Raw genomic sequence first — 21,675 nt, forward strand, 5'->3', positions numbered from 1 at the left:
ATACAATTCCAAGGAGAAACTGAACGAGACATTTTTACAAATAGCTTCACTTTGCCTCATCCTATATGGCTGCGTCAACATACTCACAACAGCGTTACCGTCTACTGTATGTGTATTAGGGGTGTGCCCAAAAATCTATTCTTATAAGAATCTCGATTCTCATTTAGTACGATTCAGATTCGATTTTAAAAGTCCCAAAATCGATTTTATTTAAATTATTTTATACTGTCTTGCCTTTGTCTGCGTGTGCCTTTATTTGGAGCGCTGTTCATGTTGTACCCGATTTGGCCACTTAGGGGCAGTGTGGTTCCACACGATCTAATGCACTGTTAAGTTGTAGACACATTAGAGAGTAGAAGGAAAAAGTCACGATCAAGTTATTCCAATAAAAGTTGTTTTTTTTGCAGTGTTGAGCCGTTCTTTTGAGTGATAAAAGTGCCGCAAGTAGTGCATTAGCGAGTCAGACTGGAGTAGATCATTACAAGTCCTTGCACATCTATAGATTGAAGCAAAAATCATTGTCAATCAAATCATTTTGAATCAAAAATTGTTCTTAATCGAAAACCTATTCTGAATTGAATCGCAGGCCCAAAAATCGGAATCGAATCGAATCGTGAGACATTCAAAGATTTCCACCCCTAATGTGTATGTACTGTAAATGCTGTCTAAGGTTATACTGTCAGCGGGCACCATTCAATGGATAGATGCACGCCAGTGCTATGTGAATTTATCCAAATATATGGGGCAAGTTAATGCTGTCCGTAGGGTATCCATAATAATTGGACCCACCCATGCATTTCATGTGACCATCCTTAAGCCTGGGCTCTGGTGACCGGTCTGTACCAGCTACTAAAATTGTGTATGGATCGCCAATTTCACTAAGATGCACAGAAAACCTACCTTGATACTAAGTTCAATCGTGGTGAAGAAAAATGAAATCAAAAAAGAAACTGATGTTGACAAAACAAATATCCAGAGGAAGTAAAGATGTTATGAACTTGTTAATGGTGTGGATAAATGATAAAACAGCAGGAGATTCTGTCTCAGAGATAATTATTTACAAAAAAGCAAGACTGTTACACGCTGGTTTCGTAAAGACAACGGCTGGACTGAGTGCTGAGTAAGTTGATTTAAGGACAGCACCAAGTCTTTAATATTGTAATATTTGTGTGAATGCTGAAAGCATTAGCATTCAACTACAATTAATAATGAGTCATTTTCACATATTTATTTTTCAATTTACTTCATAAGCATTCCACAAGCATTCAGATATTAGCATTCAGCTTTTATTCACATTCAGCTTTCAGCTTTGTACAACAATTCTAAATATAAATACGACATGAGCTAGGAACGTCAGCAAGTCTCTTACCTCTGTGGTTAGAGCAATTGCCTGCCACTACGGAGTACCTGGGTTCAAATCCCGCTTGGACCACATTTTAGTACATCCGATGGTTCAAATCCCGTCTTAGACTGAATGCAGTTAAACTTTTCTACAACTGATAATGAGTAATCAAATAATCAATCTTTCAGTTTACTTCATAAGCATTCCACAAGCATTCTGATATTAGCATTCAGCTTTTATTCACAGCTTTCAGCTTTATACAACAATTTTAAATAGAGATGTCCCAATCACACTTTTTTGGACCAGAGTCCGAGTCACCTTATTTTGAGATTCCGAGTCCCGATCCGATACCTTGACATTTTATTAAGAAGGGAAAAAAAGTTATTTTTTCCCCTTTTTTCTTTTAAACAAAACTACCCCAACACCTTTTATATGGTGAATGGAGCAGTGGTTAAACTAAGTAAATCATTTAACCCCATTTAAATTTATGGTTTTGACAACACAGATTTTAACATGGGATACAAAAATAATTGTGAATAAATAAAAACTGCAATTACATAATCATGAACTATCTTATGAAACGCTGTTGAATTCAATTATATCTCAGTTCAAGTGCTAGTAGTTTTTGAAGACGTAAGTAGAAAAAGTGCAGGGGCTGCCTCAACTATGACAACACAATGGCGGTACCTCGACAAAACTCAAAACAAAGCACAAAACATAAGCAAAAGGAGCAAAATCAAAACTGACAAAAGAACTTTAAATTATTTTTATTTATTCAAAATATTGGGATGTATACATGTTAATTTATGTCCATACTGTATATAATTATGTTTATACTGTATGTGCTTTCACATTGCATGCCATATTCTTGAAGTACTGTATTTGACTGCATTTGATGTCATCCATTTTAAATATTGGCAATACAGTGGCACTCCAATGACTCAATGTAGCGTTGCTTGAGTGTGCGTGCATGTCGCTGCTCTTCTCCATTCCGCTCCCAATTAGTTGAATGCGTAATCAAATAGTACAAACTGGGAACAAAATAATTCACACTCCACTTATTTTTAAGGGAAGTGTCAAAAATGCGTCACAACCTGTGTCTGTTGCTCTGTCAGTCGTCTGAGCTTTTTCTATGCATAACTGTGATTTCCTACTGTGTGCCTGTTCATTGAACGCACGTTGAGTCCACTGCAGGAATGATTGCTGCTTTTTCTTCTGCTTCTCCGCAAGAAACATTGGCTCTTGTTACAAAACGTTTCTAAAACTGAAAATTGAAAACCACATGTGTTCTTCATGTGTTTATTAAAAACATGCGTAGGCAATGCCAATGCTGTTGCGTGGCTTCCACTCTGCTTGCGCACTCCAGTGGAGCCTTAATTAGCATGTCATACTTCTCAACGATAAGTGCACATTTAGCAAGCGCTTCAGTGCAATCTTCCTCTCGCACACACGCTGAAAGAGGCGTGTCGCTTACTTAAGGCGTTTTCCACATATCGGTAGACAGGTGGCAATGCGTGTATGTGAGTTGGCGGGCTGTCTCGTTTTTTTTTTTTTTAAGTACCGGTACTAAGAAAAAATAATAACGAGCCGTTTTTTACGCTAAAACATCGAGGTATGGTACTGGTACCGGTATCCCGTGCAACACTATTTGGGTCCCTAAAAAGGCTAAACGGATTGCAGCGCTAACAACGGCGCTCTGAGGCCTCAACCGAAAAGGCCTCTCCGCACCCAACAGGTGAGGCTCAGCTGCCGAGCCGGACTCTCTCCCTCTTCATCTTCTTCTTCAAAGAACGGGCTTGGTGACCCCCCAATCCAGGCTTTCCGCGTCTCAGACCAACACCAGACCATTTGTAAGACCGATTTCCTTTACATAATGGTGCCCTTTGGTGAGGCTTGATTTAAGTTACATATTTTGTGAAACACACACATGTAACAATCTAGAAAAACAGCTTAGTGCAGCTTTATTTTCTCTCTTGGGAAATTTCAGCTCGTTTTCATTGCAACCGAATTAAAACTTAACGCTAGAGCCAATCCGCTGTATATAAGCAGTCTATTTAAAGTGATAAATAATAGTCTAATGACTAGTTATCAAAAAGGGAATATATTTGTCGACTACGTGAATGTTACACACACAAAAAGGGGAGGAGTAACTATCACACTTAATTTATTGCATGCAATTTTATCAGGCCTGGGAATGTCTTTTTTAGCTTGTCACAAATTCTGATTGGGTTAAAATTACATTCCAAACCTCAAGTGGCGCAATCAGCTTAGCTACCTGATTACGTTACAAGCCTTTAGGCCGAGGAAATAGTTCTTAGTGCACGAAATTCTGCATTGAGACCATTGAGTCACAGCACACTTTCCAAGAGGTGTTAGTTAGACTCCCTTTGTTGAGTTAGCATTTTAGAGCACATCGTGCTAAAACTGCTAGCCTTTTGTGTGTAAAGCACATGTGTTAAGATCCGCCATCTTTTTAGGCGTATTCTTAACTCAACTGGAATTCAGGGTAACACCCCTGAAACCAGTCGACCAATGAACGAAGTTGAGGGGCGGGCCCGAAAAGCCAAACCCCGAGCGCTCCTCATTTGATGTGTGGCCTCAGAGAGGACCGCATCTCAGCACGCGACTCCCACTGAGAGCTCACTGTCTACCTAATTGTAGCACTAAAACATTAGAAACACAGTTCGATTAAGTTGTTGCAATTAGATTTCTATCTGGTTAACATTGAAGTTTGCTTAATATTTACATTGCTACAGTGCCAAAAGTTGCCAACGCACAGCGATAGCAACTCACGTGTGAGAACAGACACCAACGTCGCATTCAAAGCACTTTATAATTTAAATAATCAAGTTAACGGGATTTTAAACTAATCGAGGGATTAAATTACTACTGTATCATCTTAATCTGTGATTTTCATTAGATTCAAGACATTTTGAAAAAGCATTTCCGCGTCTTTTACAACACTTTTAAACATTACATAATATTTTTTCCGCTCCTGTGTCACCGTGTGTTAACGCTCTGATTTTAGAGTGAATATTTTTATACGTTTTGCGCATTTGAACCGTCATTAATTCTGATGTGTTTAATGAATTAACACTTTCTTATAGTATTTTCCCCTGCCTCTTAACGCGAGTTTACTACAGAATACATTGTGAATGAACCCGTGAAAATTAAAACGTTACCGCCGTTTTTGCTCCTTGATTTATTTAAATTATAACCACTAGTTATCATCTGTATGAAGTGAATTTAACGTGTTTTGACAGATTGACGCACTCACGCTCAATTTACGGTATGACGTTGCCATTCATTGATAAAGTTTAGTTAGCGTGTCTTGCTAACAACTTTGCTTGCAAATTGCTACGGTTTTAAAACTTGCTAAAGACATTTAAACGCGCAAAGCTTACTTAAAAAATTGTGATGAACCCCACATGGAAGAAGAGGTACTAACCCTCTTTGTGGACAACCTCCGCCTAGAGCTACGCGAACTTGCGTCAAAGGCCTATGTGTTTTTACGCAAAAGCGCTGCTAAATCAGTGAAACCCTCTGTTGACCATGTTGCAGGTGATTCTGGGAAAGTCCAATGACAGTCAGCCGACTCACAACAAAGCGACGACAACCACGCCGTTCCAGCCTCAAAATGGTTCTAATCGGCCTGCACGGACGTGTCATAGCTCTAGCCGCAGCTGTGAACGGGAGAAACCCTTTGCAAAAGGAAACCTCCTCGCACAAACAACTTTTAGGTAACCTCAAGATTAAAGGTGCATCCCGTAAGTTGTATTTGAGGACCACACTTGAACGAACATTAGGCTATGACGCCTTGGTTGATTGCAGTGCTGATATTAGCATAATGTCCTACACACTCTTCAACCAACTTCAAGCCATGCTACAGAACAGTGGCCGCCTCAACCACTGCTCATTGGACATCAGTGCATTTGCATTGACAAACACCCATCTAGACTCCATGGTAACGTTACACTGGACGATTAGATCTCACAAACTGGTCCACCCTGAGTACGTGTCTTTTGTGGAATCAGTCCCTCTCCTCATTGGTCAGGATCTGCTAGGCCGCTTTAAGCCCGATAGATTACGACTGACGCAAAATTTGGTCACAGGTGCTGTAACCTATGCCTGCAGCTCCACTGACCAAAACAACTGCAAATTGTTACGCGGCAAGCCTAACAGAGCCTTCTTGTGAACTTGTCCTGAAGGTACAAAACCCACATCAGGACACCCACCTGACTCAAGGGGACACCACGCCTGTTGTCCCCAATGTGCCCACAAGAAGTCACCTTCACAACACCGGCTCTCCCCTCTACACAAATTGAGGTCGCTGTCCTCACTTCTGAAGCAAACCATTTAGCTTCACCGCAGACTCTGAACTTGAAATTGCACTTGAAAATGTCATCTAACAACCCCACCAACACAGGTGGTGGTTGTTCTTTGCAATCTTTTTGGCGCGTTGTGCTTATTTCTGAGCAATTTTTTCCCCACCTATCAGCCCACCCTTGCAAAACAGCCTGCCTTTCTTTGCCCACGCTGTCACACGTGCAGTACTTCTTTTGGACCACATATCAGCCTTTGTGCTCGGCAACACTTACGCGACTTCAATTAACTTGCAGTCCATTTATCCTCTCATGCTTTTGCTCATGTGGTGGCTCACCATCGCCGCGTACCTTTCTATTCCGCCTGGGAACGGTTCACCTGTTAATGCCTAGACATTCGCTTTTGGTTGTCACCTTTTCCTTCCTGTCATGGGCTTTCTTATTGCGCCTCCGCGGACCGCACACGTCTACCGGTCGTGGCTCCCCGTAGCCAAAAGGGGGGTCAGATCATCATACGCCCACGACACGCCACATATCTGTCAAATGGAGGTCATCACAAAAGGACTGGACCGGCCAAATCAGGTCCAACTTCCACGACCTCACTTCCTTGGCTACAGTAGAGGGACGAACCTCGCCCATATCTGTTGACCATCATCAGCAGGGGCAAGATACACCTGTGATGCTTTCTGTTGCTCATCCACCAGATGACTTGGAGCTCATAGGCACCTATGGGTGCATTTGCCTTACCAAGTGATGCAGTACCCAAACGGTCCAACTCCAAACAGTAGTTTCAGACACCCTGGCGCCTAATGGCTAAAACATTTGTGCTGCTGTTGTGCATGATCACGTTAATAACATCTAAAATTGCTAGTGCTAAATCTAACGCCGTCAACGCCATTGAATAACCAATTAAAGTTGTGCTTCATTCATTCGCATTCCCGTACTCACGCTTGAGACCATGTGCATAAATAAACATCCTGGGAAGTGTGCAGTGACTCAAGCGGACCTCAGCGGACTCCCTCAAACGACTATAAGAAATCTGTTTAGCTACTGCTTCTACTAGCTTCTTAGTTAAAATAAGAACTTTAACTGTTTATGCTGTTACTTTAAACACCGTTAACTCAAAGATTGCGGCCGAGATTCCTTTTACCCAACAATGCATAGCAAACAAATTACTAATGTAGCGTCTCTCGACAAAACAACAAAAAGGACTACGCTAGTCCTCAATCTGCTTAGCATCACGCTAAGCCAAACCAAACCAACTACAAAACTTTTCGTTGCTTCTCGGTGTCCCAACCTGAGCACGCTCACACGCAAGGTGTGACCGCGCTGAGAATTGACAGGCTGCACTTAACTGTTTTATCAGCTGTGAGAAGGTCTTCTCGGCCTGCATGCTGCTTTAACGCACCTCTTGTCCACCTTCCTCCTCTGGATCATGTCTACCAGCTCTCTACCTTTTTCCAACATTCAAAGACCCTACTCTCAGTCCTAGACTCTTGGTGTTCCTCTCCCGGCCTTAATTGGTTAAAATGAGACTGGTATTGGCACCGATACGATACCTGGTAACGGTAGTGCCACCACATTGGTTAAAGATAAATTTATTTGCAAAATAAATGGAAAGCATGTTAGAAGTTGTAATGTCTGCTCCCTTGCAGCCCAAATCTCAATGGCACTTTCTGTATATTACGCATGTGCTACTCAAAATGTTTAAATAATAATGCTGCTGACCTGCAAGTGGTGTTGGGGTACAATGACTGGGCCACAATAGGTGATGTCTGCACAGGCCTTCTGGCAGTAGCGATGGAGGTCATCCCTCTTCTTCAAATACTGGTTGGTTGCACATTGTCTGTAGTAGAAAATACTTAATTACATTTGTACATATATATTTCACAATATAGTCAAATCTTTATTTATATATGATATGCTTAAAAAGCAACACAAAGTGCTTCACAAAACAAACGGTAAATGACACTCCTTACCCACCTGCACCCTCTGAAACCCTAGGACACCAAACGCATACACTACTCACAAAAAGGTCACATTAAGTTCACCTGTAAAGGTATGAATGCATTTTAGGCTCGTCCTGAAATTTCACCCAAGAGCCGAATATCCCTAACTTTTTGTGAGTAGTATATGTAAAAGTAATTACAGTTTAAAAAAACATGGCAGTTGAGTGTAACGGTTTATGTATTTGTGCCGAACCGAACGATTCACGGTTCGTTGCATACACTCAGACGACGAATACGCAAGTTCATTGCAGTACCTGCAATCCAAACCAGGTGGTGGTTGTGCACCAACTGACACCTCGGGTGTTACCGCAACTCAGCAAAAAAGTTGGCGTCATAGCGAGTTCAGACAACAGACAGGAGTTAGAAGACCCACCGGCGTCATTTAAATCAGCGGTGTGGGAAAACTGTGGCTTCCCTGTGGACTATAACGGTGACGGCGTGCAAGTAGTGGATTGGACGAGAACAGTGTGTCGGCGTTGTTAGGTAATTGTGCATGGAAACACATTGAACATGCTAGCGCATCTTAGACGGCATCACCCAGATGTTTCGGTCACCAAAGCCAAGCAAAGGAAAACAGTCCAACAACTTATCTCCAATGTTTTTAAGAAGCCTCTCGATTTGAAAACAGACAGGGCATATACATTTCAACAGCTATGTGCCCATATGCAGTAGTAGAGGACCCGGGCTTCAAGTATTTATTAAAAGTGCTGGAGCCTCGTTTCAGTGTCCCATCCCGTGCACACATAAGCCTCTCGGTGGTTCCTGTACTGCACGGGCGCACACGAGCAGTTGTTGAGCAGGAGTTGTCCGCTGTGGCCACTGTTGCACTAACAACAAATGGATGGACTTCCTGTGCCCCGAAAGCTATCTCACAGTGACTGCACACGTCATCAACACGGAGTGGGAAATATTAAGTCCCATTCTATTAACACGCCCTGTGTATAACCAGCACACTAGCACCCACCTGGCTCAGAAGCTAAAAGAGGCAGTAGCAGAGTTTAAACTCGAAAAGCCCAGAATCATTGCAGTAACCACAGACAATGCAAGAAATATTATTAATCCTGTCAGGGAAGCATAACTTGGTCCACAAATTGGATGTTTTGCTCTTACCTTAAACTTAGCATCACAGAGAGCAAAGGCAATCAAACAGGTATCCCGACTCTTTGGGAACATATGAAGAGCTGTTTTATTTTTCCATTGCAGTACAATGGCTGCACATATTTGGGGAGCAGAAACAGGAGATTATTCACTTGCCAAAACACCATCTCATCATTGATGTAGCAACATGCTGGAATTCCAGCTATGAGATGATTGAGAGGTATCTTGAACAGCAATTGGCTGTTTACTACGCTACGGGACGTAAAGAACATGGAGATTGCCAATCTTACTGACCAGGAGGTTAGTGTTGCAGAGAGTGGGATTGAGATTCTGAAGCCCCTGAAAACAGTCACTACAATAATGAGCATCAAAACTACACCATAAGTTTCGATGATCCTACCACTCCAAACAATGATCTTGAAATCTATGCCAAGCCATTAGTGAAAATCTGAAAAACAGATATTTGGACCATGAACTGCATAACTTTCTTCACAAGTGCACTGCTCTGGATCCGAGGTTCACACTTCCTCACTTGGACCCTGCCTGCCATCAGAGGTTCCGAGTAAAGCAGAAAAGCTTATGTAGCCAGGGATCGGTCCGCCAAGGTCCCAGCCCTTGGCTGCCCTTTGGCCCCTCCCACCGGTGGTGAGCCCATAGGAAGGGGTACCCACGTTGCCTCTTCAGGCTGTGCCCGTCCGGGCCCCATAAGTGCAGGCCCGGCCACCAGGCGCTCGCCAACGAGCCCCACTTCCAAGCCTGGCTCCTGAAGGGGGCCCCAGTGACCCGCGTCCGGGCAAGGGAAACATCCGTCCATTTATTTTACTCGTCATAAGGGATCATGAGCCTTGCTTTATCCGACCCCTCACCTAGGACCTGTTTGCCATGGGTGACCCTTAACCCTACCAGGGGCATAAAGCCCCAGACAACAAAGCTCCTAAAATCATTGGGACACACAAACCCCTCCACCACGGTAAGGTGCCGGCTCACGGAGGGGAACTGCACTATATCACGGTATAAAATTAGATTATCTGTTGCTCTTTCTATCATTCTCTTATCAGTTGAAGTCATCTTTGCTAGTCTGTAAATAGAGGCCTCTTTCCAGAGGAGTTTCTGTTCGCTCGTGTTCGTACAGGCCTGAGTGGCTCATGCACAACCATCATGGAGGCTGCATTTACACTTTAGTCCAGAGATGGCAGTTGTGTGTAAAAAAGTGCCAGAGTGCTTAATGCCCCTTTAAAAATAGAAAAAAGAGTTACATTGTTGTTTATTGTACTTTCATCAGGCATGAAACTGGATCACGGGTGAAAAAGGTGAGAAGCACGGCCACACTGGGACTCAAACTACTTCAAAGTTAGCTCACAAATTTTAAAATGAAGTGGTTCATAGTTCATAATGGAAATGTTTTTAACTAAGTCCATCGTTCCAAAATGAACAAATTAATAGGTTTTATGTTTTACAATAAACTCCAATTGGGGTTTCATTAAACAGCTACATGACTTGACTCTTAGAGAAGGAAGAATTATATACGGAGCGTCTGCATACGCAACCAATTTTGATGACGTATTCGCCTTGCGACTGTTGTTGACAGCCGGGTTGCCAAATAATGGCCTTTTTTCGCCAATATAAGGCTCCTTGTACTCTTAAGAAGAGAAAAAAAAACTAGCATCCTTGAACAAAAATTAACTGTGTTTAAAATGGTTCAATGGCTGCAGAATGAGCTTGTTCCACAGACAACACGACCCGACAAATCCCCGAAATATTTTCTGATCGGATCTGCACGATTCACGTAGGTGACCTATTTGGGTTTCAAAACAGCAAACTTCACCGAAAGGTGAGGGATTTTCATGCCTGTTTCATGCAAGATTAGTGCAGCCCTGGGCTAAACGGAGTGGAGTGGAGTGATGCTGTTTGAGGCAAGTGGAAGAGTGGCAATAGATGCACGACTGGGGATGCAAGGCAGTCTCCATTTGCCCAAGTCACATTTGGGAGGGGGGATCTTGCAGTTTATCTGTATAGATGCCAGTAACATCTCTCGGAACCCAATGAGACAACTTTAGGTTGCCAGCCAATCGTAGGGCACACATAGATAAACAACCATTCACAATCACACAAAGGGACAATTTTAGAGTGTTTAATTACCTGTTAAGAAGAATCGGGCCGACCCTGTGTCTCACAGCGAAGGCTTTCTGCATGTAGTCAATTGCCTGGGGAAACAACTTGTCCTAAGGGGAACACAATTGGAGATATATGGAGGGTACTGGTGCTGGTGAGAAAATTAGAATAAGTAGAAAAACATTCAAATTTGCATAATTTATTTCAAAAAGTTAAACTTGCATGTTACATTAGCTCAAAACACATCCGTCCGTCCGTCCGTTTTCTTAACCGCTTATCCTCACAAGGGTCGCTGGAACCTATCCCAGCTGGCTTCGGGCAGTAGGAAGGGTACACCCTGAACGGGTTGCCAGCTAATCGCAGGGCACACAGAGACGAACAACCATCCACACTCAAAATTACACCTATGGACAATTTGGAGTGTTCAATTAACCTGCCATGCATGTCTTTGGAATGTGGGAGGAAACCGGAGTACCCAGAGAAAACCCAAGCAAGCACAGGAAGAACATGCAAACTCCACACAGGAAGGCCGAAGCCCGGACTCGATCTCACGTCCCCTGCACTGGGAGGCGGACGTGCTAACCAGTCTTCCACCGTGCCGCCGTCAAAACACACAAAGTGAAATATGTCAAGTCTTAACTCATTCACTCCCAGCCATTTTCAATGACGCAACCCCCTTTACTGGATTTTGACTAATTTTGCAAGGCCCACAGAATATTGCTATAAAAAACATGGAACCTACTAAAAGAAAGATTAGAGTCAGTCTCTTCTTTCATTCGGAAAAAAGTATCTGTTTCTGTTTTGCAGCAATTAGAATATAGCTACCGTATTTTCACAACTATAAGGCGCACTTTAAAGTCTTACATTTTCTCAAAAATCAACGGTGCGCCTAATACCGACTGTGTGGGAGGACTTCCCGCAACATATTGCTCATATACAAGAAAGGTGGACCTGACTGAGGACAGACATGAGAGCACAGAAGAGTCAACTTAGTCGCGAGTTCTCCAGTCCCTCCTCTCCCTCTCCCTCCCTACCCTACTCTTCCTTTGTTATATACTTCAAGTACAACTGAACTCACTGTTTATATTGCTGCCTTTTTAAAAACATGCACAAGCACTAACATATTATTTAGCATAATAGCATGCTACCATATTAAAGTTAAAGTACCACTGATTGTCACACCCAACTAAGTGGGGTGAAATTCGTTCTCCGCATTTGACCCATCCCCTGAGGGAGCGGTGAGCAGCAGGGGCTGCGCTCGGGAATCATTTGGTGATCTAACCCCCCAGCTCGCGTATGTTTAACCGTGCCTGCGTCCAATAGTGCAGTGCGCCTTATGTGTCTGGAAGTCTGTCACAGAAATAGCCCCCGTAACTGTGACCACGGCTTATAATACGGCCTTATGATCGTGAAAATACGGTACGTTTCACCATTATTCACAAATCTGTTTAAAACAGTGGGGAAAATAGCTTTTTGCAACATTGCCCTGGTTGATCTCAGCCACCTGCTGGCCGTTTTTGTAATAACTACCATTGCTTCAAGCATTCTCTTTAGTTCAGAGGCCGCATCAATGCCTTCTGTATGCTCAAGCATAAAACAAAACAACAAACGTATAAATACGTTTTTGGGAGCAAATTAATTAATTAGTTTAAATTTTGATGATTATAGCAGAAAGATAAAAAATTTAAAGTATGATGTTTCACAAAATTAGAATTCAATTTCATTTAATTTATTTCAGGCAACAACTTACAGTTGAACACAAGAAACAATTCATACTGTACTTTTATAACATGAACAATATATGTGACAGGAAAAAAAATTAAGAAAAGGAAAAAATAGGATTTTGCTTGAAAGGGAGTGGGGAGAAGAAAATGTATTTAATCACACGCCCATATCTAATCTATAAAACATTACAGTATTGCTATCTTAAGACAACAGTTTAAAGGGGCATGATGTAAGTTTCTGAGTTTGTGCAGATTTGTTGACCCCTCTGGCGAAAAGCTAAATGAAAGCCAGCGATGTGCATGCACCCGTACGAGCAAACCTACACGTTAATTGAACAAACGTTAGCATGGAGCGCAACGCCTTTTTCAGAGGCTTAATAATGTCTATAGATCGAGTTAAGAAACGTATCAATCTGCAAGTTATTTTGTTACCAAACAAGTCGGCTTTGCTGGCCACTTACATTGGTTTACAGCATGCAACATTTCAGCCCTCAGGCTTTCACCAGGCAAAATGCCAAGACTAGTTAGTGTACGGTAGTGTTATTCGGCATTGCTCATCATAAATAGACCCTATCGCATTTTCGTGACGAGGTTTTCCCTTTCTAGCAAGAAGAAAGCAAGCTGTGGGTCCCGTTTCATCCTGAGAGTAGCTCTTAGGTCTCTCCATCTGTTGCTCCATTATTGATCCGTATCCTCCCCGTTACGTATGTCTGTCAGTTTTGCACTTTTTGTCCCACTAAACAGGATTTTTGCTGCCCGTGAATAATTGCGAGAGCTACCACAGAGAATTGCGAGAGAGCAGATCAGGCAGATTTGTACCCAAATCCCGCATCATTATTTGACTTTATTGTGCAACACAGGGTTGAGAGGGTTACTTTTAAAATGTATTCCGTTATAGTTACAAGTTAACTGCTAAAAATGTGAGCTAATAATGTAATCCAAGTACCATAATATTAAAGTACTGTAACTTGATTACTTTTGGATTAAATATGTTCATGATGACAAAACAAAAAAATAAATATCACCACAATATATATTTCTATACAGTGCGCCCCTGCTATTTGCGGGTGATCCAAGCAGCTTACAAATAGCAGAAATCCTAGTATAATTTACACCAATTAAAATGCATGTATAAATAGGTTGATTGATTGATTGATTGAGGTCCATACATTGTTTTCGAACTGTCAATGAAAGCAACCACACAGCCATGTATGTATGAATGTTCATGGGCATGCATGTGTGCATGCATGTACTGTACATGTGATACTTCTTACCTTCACCAGTCTTCTCTTGATTGCAGGGAGCCTGCAGGCAAACAACATTGTTAGAATAAATTTACATAAGTTATCCCATATTTACTCTTATAGTACTGCAAAGCATTTATTTAGCAGTATAACATTGTTTGAATTATGTAAATTAAAGTTATCTGTGAAGAGAGCAGAGCCCCGTGAGAAAGAGCATGGCTCATGCTCCTGCAGCTGCAAAACAGTAACTGTCCCCTTATCACAAGATAGTGGCTGAAACACTTTGCGGATGAACAGTTGAACTTTGACTGTTGAAAGCTTCAGCGCCGAAGAAAGACACGTCTGTATTATTATCTGCACAATGACTCATATCCGTGATGGTTGCTGCTGTGTATTCCCCCAACCTTTAGAGCAGTAACCAGAGACCGCCCTAAAATAAATAAAAAGAGAAGGCTTGACAGAACGTGCTTCAGAGTGGTAGGAGATCGTAACTGTGCACATCTCTGTCCGTTCTCCTCGAGAGCAAAACAATAATCTAAGTCTCTTGTCTTCCTTGATTGTCTGTTGTTTATGAAATGTTCTAGGTTGAATGAACTGGACAAACATCATTAGAGTCAAGTTAAATTACTTATTAGGCCCTGAGCAGCAACTGCTGTGGGATCCCTCTTGTAATTGTACGGGGGGATCCCACAAAAACACCTTCTTTACACACCATTTAACTCTGAAAACATTAAAATTACACTATGGGAGTTAAAATGAACGCCTACAAATTTAACTCAGCAATTTTAGCTCTCCAATTTTTGCTGCAGAGTATTTATTGATGTTTCCTGTATCTAAACTGTGCTCCTGGTCCATTACAGAATGATATCGACAGCCTTCTTGTTGTTGATTATGAAGATGCTGTCCACATCAAGTAAAATAAACAAGGGATCTCATCAAACAGCCGGATTGCATCACATACAACTGCACAATAGGAGGTGGCTGAAGGATTTGGAGAAGTTGATAACACACAACAGGCAAGATGAAACAAAAGTAATAAGAATTTTCTCTACAGGATGCGGTTGCTGTTGCTCCTCCTTGTATGATGTGGGGGAAATAATCAGTTTCATTAATTTGTGCTGCTACGCTTTAATAGATATTACACAGTTGAATTTAATAACTGACATACACCATAAAGAAGACTTTTTACGGTATAAATGATGGCGGCCGCGGCCGATTTAGCAGCTGCTAAGTTGCTGACGTACATAAATAACATTGCCAAGACTTGCGTGAAACTGCTAACTTCGATGGCATTTTGACCACACATAAAGGGGAAATAAATCCGGATTGTACAAACTTGTAAAGCCTTTGTATGATCAGATTTGAAAGCACTCACCGGTAACAGAGGCGGTAATTACACATTAGCAGCACCTGAGCGCCGCAAAGTTGAAAAAAAAAACCCCCTACTGACACTTCATCAGCAATCCAACATGTCCACCTCGTGCATGTATATCATGTCCTTTTCATCAAAGTGACTGTCAATGTTCTTGGGCGGAAAGTTGACGGATGCACGCTAGTTTTTGCCCTCCTCTGCAGCCTAATTAGCAGTAGGGATGCAACAATATCCAAACATCACGATACGATATTATCAAGATATGAAGGTTATAATACAATAATTATCACAATATTGTGAGGAGGTTGGAGATAGAAAAAAGAGCTTACACAAAAAAAAGAAGCAAAATATTGTCCTTTTGTAAATCATAGCAATGCATATAAACAACCTACAACCTCTAATAACACTTGATATTGAGGCACTTGCTAATGCAGGCACACATTGAGTTCCTCCACATATTGACTCGGTTCACAAGCATATTACGTTCCCCTGCAGCGAACCATTAGTGTGGATTTTAAACATAGAAGGGCCAAAACATGCCTTGTGAAAATTAAACTGCAGTAAAATAAATAAATTAGCCACCAGAGGGTGCTAGAACTGCACAAATAGAAACCAACCTGACTTTTTAAACAGATGTGCTACTTTTAATATCGTGACATGATGACGACGATATTGTGGCAGTTTTAATATAGTGATATCGCGATGTTGCCGTTATCGTTACATCCCTAACTAACAGCTGCTAAGTTGCTAACGTACGTAAATAACACTGCAAGACTTGCGTCAAACTGCTAACTTCGATGGAATTTTGACCACACATAAAGGGGGAAAAAATCTGGATTGTATAAACTTGTAAAGCCTTTGAATGATCAGATTTGAAAGCACTCACCGGCAACAGAGGGGGTAATTCCATAGTTATCAGCGTCCCTAAGTTGGAAAAAAAAAAAAAAAAACTCCTGACAATCCAACATGTCCACCTCGCGCATGTACAGTGCTGCTTAAAAGTTTGTGAACCCTGCAGGCATGGTCAGATTTTTTGTATAAAATATTAAAATAACCTTATTAAATGTTTAGTCATACCCAAATCTACAACGCTGATATTTAAAATAATGGACTTGAACAAAAAGAATGATAATATTGTCATTCATTCTTGAACAAAAGTTGTTGATTTAAGAAAAACTAAGATTTCATGGGTGCAAAAGTATGTGAACCTCTCACTTAATCAGACATTGCACCTTTTGCAATGAGAAATTCATCTAACACTTTTTTTTAGTGATTTATCAGTCTTTCACCTCTACTTTGGGGGAATTTTTGCCACTTTCTTGCAAAATGCAGACAGTTGAGAGAGGTTGGATGGGCGTCTAGCATAAACTGCCCGCTTCAGGTCCCGCCACAGTATTTTGAAATAATTTAAGTCAGGATTTTGACTGGGCACATCTTCTACCAGGCTGAAACTTCACAAAGGATGGCTTCAGGTTATGTTCCAGGATTTCACAATATTCTTCTGAATTCATGATTCTTTGGATTATGTGGAGTTGTCCGGGTCCTGAGGATGAAAAGCCAGCCCAGAATTTAACATTCTCACCCCCATGTTTCACTCTAGGGTGAAGTTTTTTTTGCTGGTATGCAGTGTTGACTAAGTTTTTACCAAACATGACTGTTTTAGTTGTGACCACACAGTTCAATTTTGGACTCATCTGTCGACAGAAGGGACTTCCAAAAAGCTTCAGTGTTGTCCACTTACTCTCTGGCAAAGTTGAGATGGGCAGCTTTGAAAGCCTTTCCATGAAAGCCTTGTCGATTCACTTTTGTTGAAGCATGCACAAGTGTCCCAGATGCAGCAAAAGAGGTCTGTAAATCCCTTGATGTGATGTTCGAGTTGGCTTTTTACCTAAATTATCATTTTTCTTGTGGTTCTTTCTGATATTTTAGAAGGTCGTCCACTTTTAGGCATGATTGTAGTAATTTTCAGTGTTCTCTAGTTGCAGATGATCTGCTTCACAGTGGAATGAGGAAGCAAATTTTTTTTTTAGATGACTTTATAGCTTTCCCCAGACAGATGTGCTGTCACTACCCACTTCCTGAGGTCCCCTGAGATTGCTCTTCCTCTCAGCATGACTGACTTGTATGGGTTCACATGGGTAAGACTAAAGTGACGTGGTTTTGTCTCTGTTTCTGTCAGTGTTGCACAATTTCTTTGCTAAACCTCTCATTTCATTGGTACAAATCAGTGGTTAGTTTAGCTACCAATTTGTCCTACCTGATCCTACTTAACTGCTTGTTTTAAGCAATGCAGCTCAGAGTTCACTTACTTTTGCATCTACATGAATTGACCAAAAACTCTTTTTAATTAAGTTTTGACTACACAATTGGAAAAAACAAAAAGAACAATGCGTTAAATTGATAAACCTACACATTTTATTTCATATCAAATTTAATGGTTCAGATTGCCGGATTAATCGCCAACGCTCGCCGGGCCTGTCTGCTGGATTCATCACCGTCGCTCGCCGGGCTTGCCTGTTGGCCTCATCGCCGGCGCCTGCCGGGCCTGTTCGCTGGCTCCACCACCGCCGCTGGCCGGGCATGCTTGCTGACTTTGTCATTGCCGCCTGTCGGGCTTGCTTGCTGGCTCCATCGCTGCTGCCCGTTTGCACGCCGATGCCATTGCGGGACTCAGCGACAAACAACTGGGCCCCGAAAGGCGGATCAGAAATCAGGCAAGGAGTTTGTCTCCATGACTCAAGTAAATGAACTAATGCAGCAGCAAAAGACATGTCCATAGCATTACTACAACAACAACAGGACAATTTTAAAAGTTTTGTATCGATAATTGTGGATTCTACAAACAACAGATTAGATGCACTCTTAAGGGAGATACAGGAGGTAAAGATAAGCTTACTCAAAAAGAAGTGGACGATTTAAAAATGGACAAGGATAAACAGATGGAGCACAACAAAGTTATACAGTCGGATGTTTTCAAAGTATGTGATAGTACGCTGGTTGTCACTGACAAAATTGATTATTTGGAAGGACAGTCCAAGAGAAACAATTTGATGGAATTCCAGACTCACCAGAAGAGTCATGGACTGAGACGGAGGGAAAGGTTATGAAAGTGATAACTAAAAACCTAAAAATTCAGCAAACAGTTGAGATAGAAAGGGCCCATCGCACAGGAAAATTTTGCGAGGACAGACAAGGAAGACCAAGGCCGGTGGTAGTGAAGCTGCAAAGATTTCAGGACAAATCAGTTATTTTACAAAAAGCTAAAAATCTTAAGGGAACAAAAATTTTCATAAATGAGGACCATACAAATGCTGTTAAAAGGAAAATAAAAGAACTGATGCCTGAACTGAGAGCTGCAAGAGAGAAAGGAGAAATTGCATACTTACGACATGACAAGTTGATTACTCATGCTCGCACCAGTACACCAAAACCCAGTAAAGGCAAATAAACCACAAAAGTATGAGAAATATACAATCTTCAGAGCATTCAATACAATAAACTCACTGTAGATGATGACAAAAATACACCACAAATACATATCAACAGCAGCACAGTAACACAAGGAAAGATGAACATGATGAACACAAATAATATGGACTCGAAAACATTTGAATACACTGACTACAAAACATTCGACCTTGAGAATAATTTGGACCCAGACAATCACTTCTACAAAAATGATTTCTGCAGTTTCACTTGCAACTATTATATGGACGATCAATTCAACAAAAATATAAAAATGGAAAATCTACTTTCAATTATACATTTCAATTGTAGAAGTCTCTACAGAAAAGAAAAAAAATCTAAGAATACCTGAATAAATTAAATAAATTCAAAATAATTGCCATATCAGAAACATGGCTTGATAATGAAAAAATTAGTGACATGGGACTGGAAGGATATGAATTGTTTGCAACAAATAAGGAAAATAGAAGGGGAGGGGGTGTCGCAATATATGTAGACAAAGCAGTAAAATTGAACATTTGACTACCACCATTAATAACATAATGTAATGTTTAACCATTGAAGTACATATTAAAAATGCACCAAATGTCATTATAAGTTGTATGTATAGGACACCAGGATCATGTCTTGACATATTTAATGAAAAACTAACAGACATTCTCAGTTAAACAAATGATTTAAAAAAAATAACACAAATAATGTGTGGTGATTTTAACATTTAATGTTAAATCCGAATAGGCATCAGAAAACAACTGATTTTATAAATACAATGTATAGTAATAATGTATTCCCTATAATTATGAAACCTAGCAGAATAACAATTGATACAGCTACACTTAATAGATAACATATTCATAAATAAAATTGACCATAAAATAGAAAGTGGACTTCTTATTAATGAAATAAGTGATCATCTTCCGGTCTTTGCAATCTTCCAAGACTATTTTGATAAAAAATAAAATAAAACCAACAGTAACTTACACATCAGAAACAAGACTAAGAACACAACGCTCCGTAAATTCAATTGAAATAGAAAGAGTGTATGAAAATACATTTCTTGGAGCAGTTATTGATGAAAAATTATGTTGGAAGTCACACATAATGTCAAAAGGAAAATGTCAAAAATTATAGGGATACTCTCTAAAATTAAGGATGTCCTGAATAAGAAATTATTATACACATTAAAGAGTACATTATTATTACCATATCTGACCAATTGTGTGGAAATCTGGGGAAACGCATATAAAACAAAAAAAAGAGCCATAAGAATTATTTATCGATCAAAATATACAGAACCAGCTCATTATCTATTTATTAAATCAAATACAATGACATTTTACAACTTAGTTGAATTTAAAATAGCACAAATAATGTATAAAGTACATGACAATCTACTCTGCTACAGTACTCAGAAGCTGTTTGAAAAAACAAAAAAATTAAAACAAGAACAAATATTCAGCAAAGATGTTTCTGTAAAATATGATAATTTGTGGAATGATTTAGGAACTGACCTGAAAAGATGCCAGTCACTTGCTGAATTAAAAAATATTTAAAAGCAAAAATTTATTTTATTTTATTTTTTTACTTACAACAGATATGAGCTGTTAAAATTGCATATATGCTGTAATTTCTTTGGATGTATCGGTATGATCCATCCATCCATCCATTTGCTACCGCTTATCCAGGGTCGGGTTGCGGGGGTAGCAGCTTTAGGAGGGAAGCTCAGACTTCCCTCTCCCCAGCCACTTCGACCAGCTCCTCTGATGGGATCCCAAGGCGTTCCCAGGCCAGCAGGGAGACATAGTCTCTCCAGCGTGTCCTGGGTCGTCCCCAGGGTCTCCCGCCGGTGGGACATGCCCGAAACACCTCTCCAGGGAGGCGTCCAGGAGGCATCCGAACCAGATACCCGAGCCACCTCAACTGGCTCCTCTCAACGCGGAGGAGTTGCTGCTCGACCCTGAGTCCCTCCCGGATGACCGAGCTTCTCACCTGATCTCTAAGGGAGAGCCCTGACACCCTGCGGAGGAAACTCATTTTGGCCGCTTGTATCCGGGATCTTATTCTTTCGGTCACGACCCACAGCTCGTGACCATAGGTGAGGATGGGAACGTAGATCGACCGGTAAATCAAGAGCTTCGCCTTTTGGCTCAGCTCCTTCTTCACCACAACAGACCGATACAGAGTCTGCATCACTGCAGACACTGCACCGATCCGCCTGTCGATCTCCTGCTCCATCCTGCCCTCACTCGTGAACAAGACCCCAAGATACTTGAACTCCTCTTGGAGCAGGACCTCATCCCCGACACGGAGAGACCAGGCCACCCTTTTCCGACTGAGGACCATAGTCTCGGATTTGGAGGTGTTGATCCTCATCCCAACCGCTTCACACTCGGCTGCGAACCGCTCCAGTGAGAGTTGGAGATCGCGGCTTGATGAAGCCAACAGCAACACATCATCTGCATAAAGCAGAAATGCAATACTGAGGCCACCAAACCGGACCCCCTCAACGCTTCGGCTGCGCCTAGAAATTCTGTCCATAAAAGTTATGAACAGAATCGGTGACAATCGGTATCGGTATGAGTGTAATGAAAATTGTATATGCGAGTATGAGGATATGATTTATAAATGTATTATGGTATATGCCTATGAATTTCATGTACATATGTCGCTGGCAAATGTGCGTATGTTAAAGTGCACTCGTATATATGACTAAGTTTATACATTTCATTTTGTTGAAATACATTAACTTCCTCCTACCCTTTTTATGAACATATAAACTCTTTTCTTTCTTCCTATTTTTTGTTTTTTGTTTTTTTTGCTTCAACTTATATTTTAAACTTGTAATGTGTTTTGTGTTTTCTTAATGTTTATATGTTCAATAAAACCATAAACCAACCAAAGTAACTGTCAATATTCCTGGGCGGAAAGTTGACGGATAAACGCTAGTCATCGAATCCACACCGTTGTAGCCTATTAAAGCTGCGCCA

The 21,675-nt window shown here is 41.1% G+C and overlaps 1 protein-coding gene across 4 annotated transcripts in view; it reads right to left on the minus strand.

The window, feature by feature from the left end:
* The window catches only part of lmln (leishmanolysin-like (metallopeptidase M8 family)), an 86,027-nt gene that overhangs the window by 50,464 nt on the left and 13,888 nt on the right, over positions 1-21,675 (minus strand). For 3 of the 4 annotated variants that reach the window (XM_086090606.1, XM_086090608.1, XM_086090607.1), the window contains exons 3-5: positions 13,882-13,912; positions 10,911-10,993; positions 7,393-7,510 (exon numbers count right to left, since the gene is read on the minus strand). In XM_086090606.1, the coding sequence (XP_085946732.1) occupies positions 7,393-7,510; positions 10,911-10,993; positions 13,882-13,912 (232 nt within the window). Of the gene's footprint in view, positions 1-7,392; positions 7,511-10,910; positions 10,994-13,881; positions 13,913-16,109; positions 16,148-21,675 lie in introns of all 4 variants that reach the window. The other variant, XM_086090610.1, reaches the window with a different exon arrangement.

Source organism: Leptonotus elevatus, chromosome 12 (genome assembly GCF_054856555.1).
Source record: "Leptonotus elevatus isolate MCC_2025b chromosome 12, RoL_Lele_1.0, whole genome shotgun sequence".
NCBI lineage: Eukaryota > Metazoa > Chordata > Actinopteri > Syngnathiformes > Syngnathidae > Leptonotus > Leptonotus elevatus.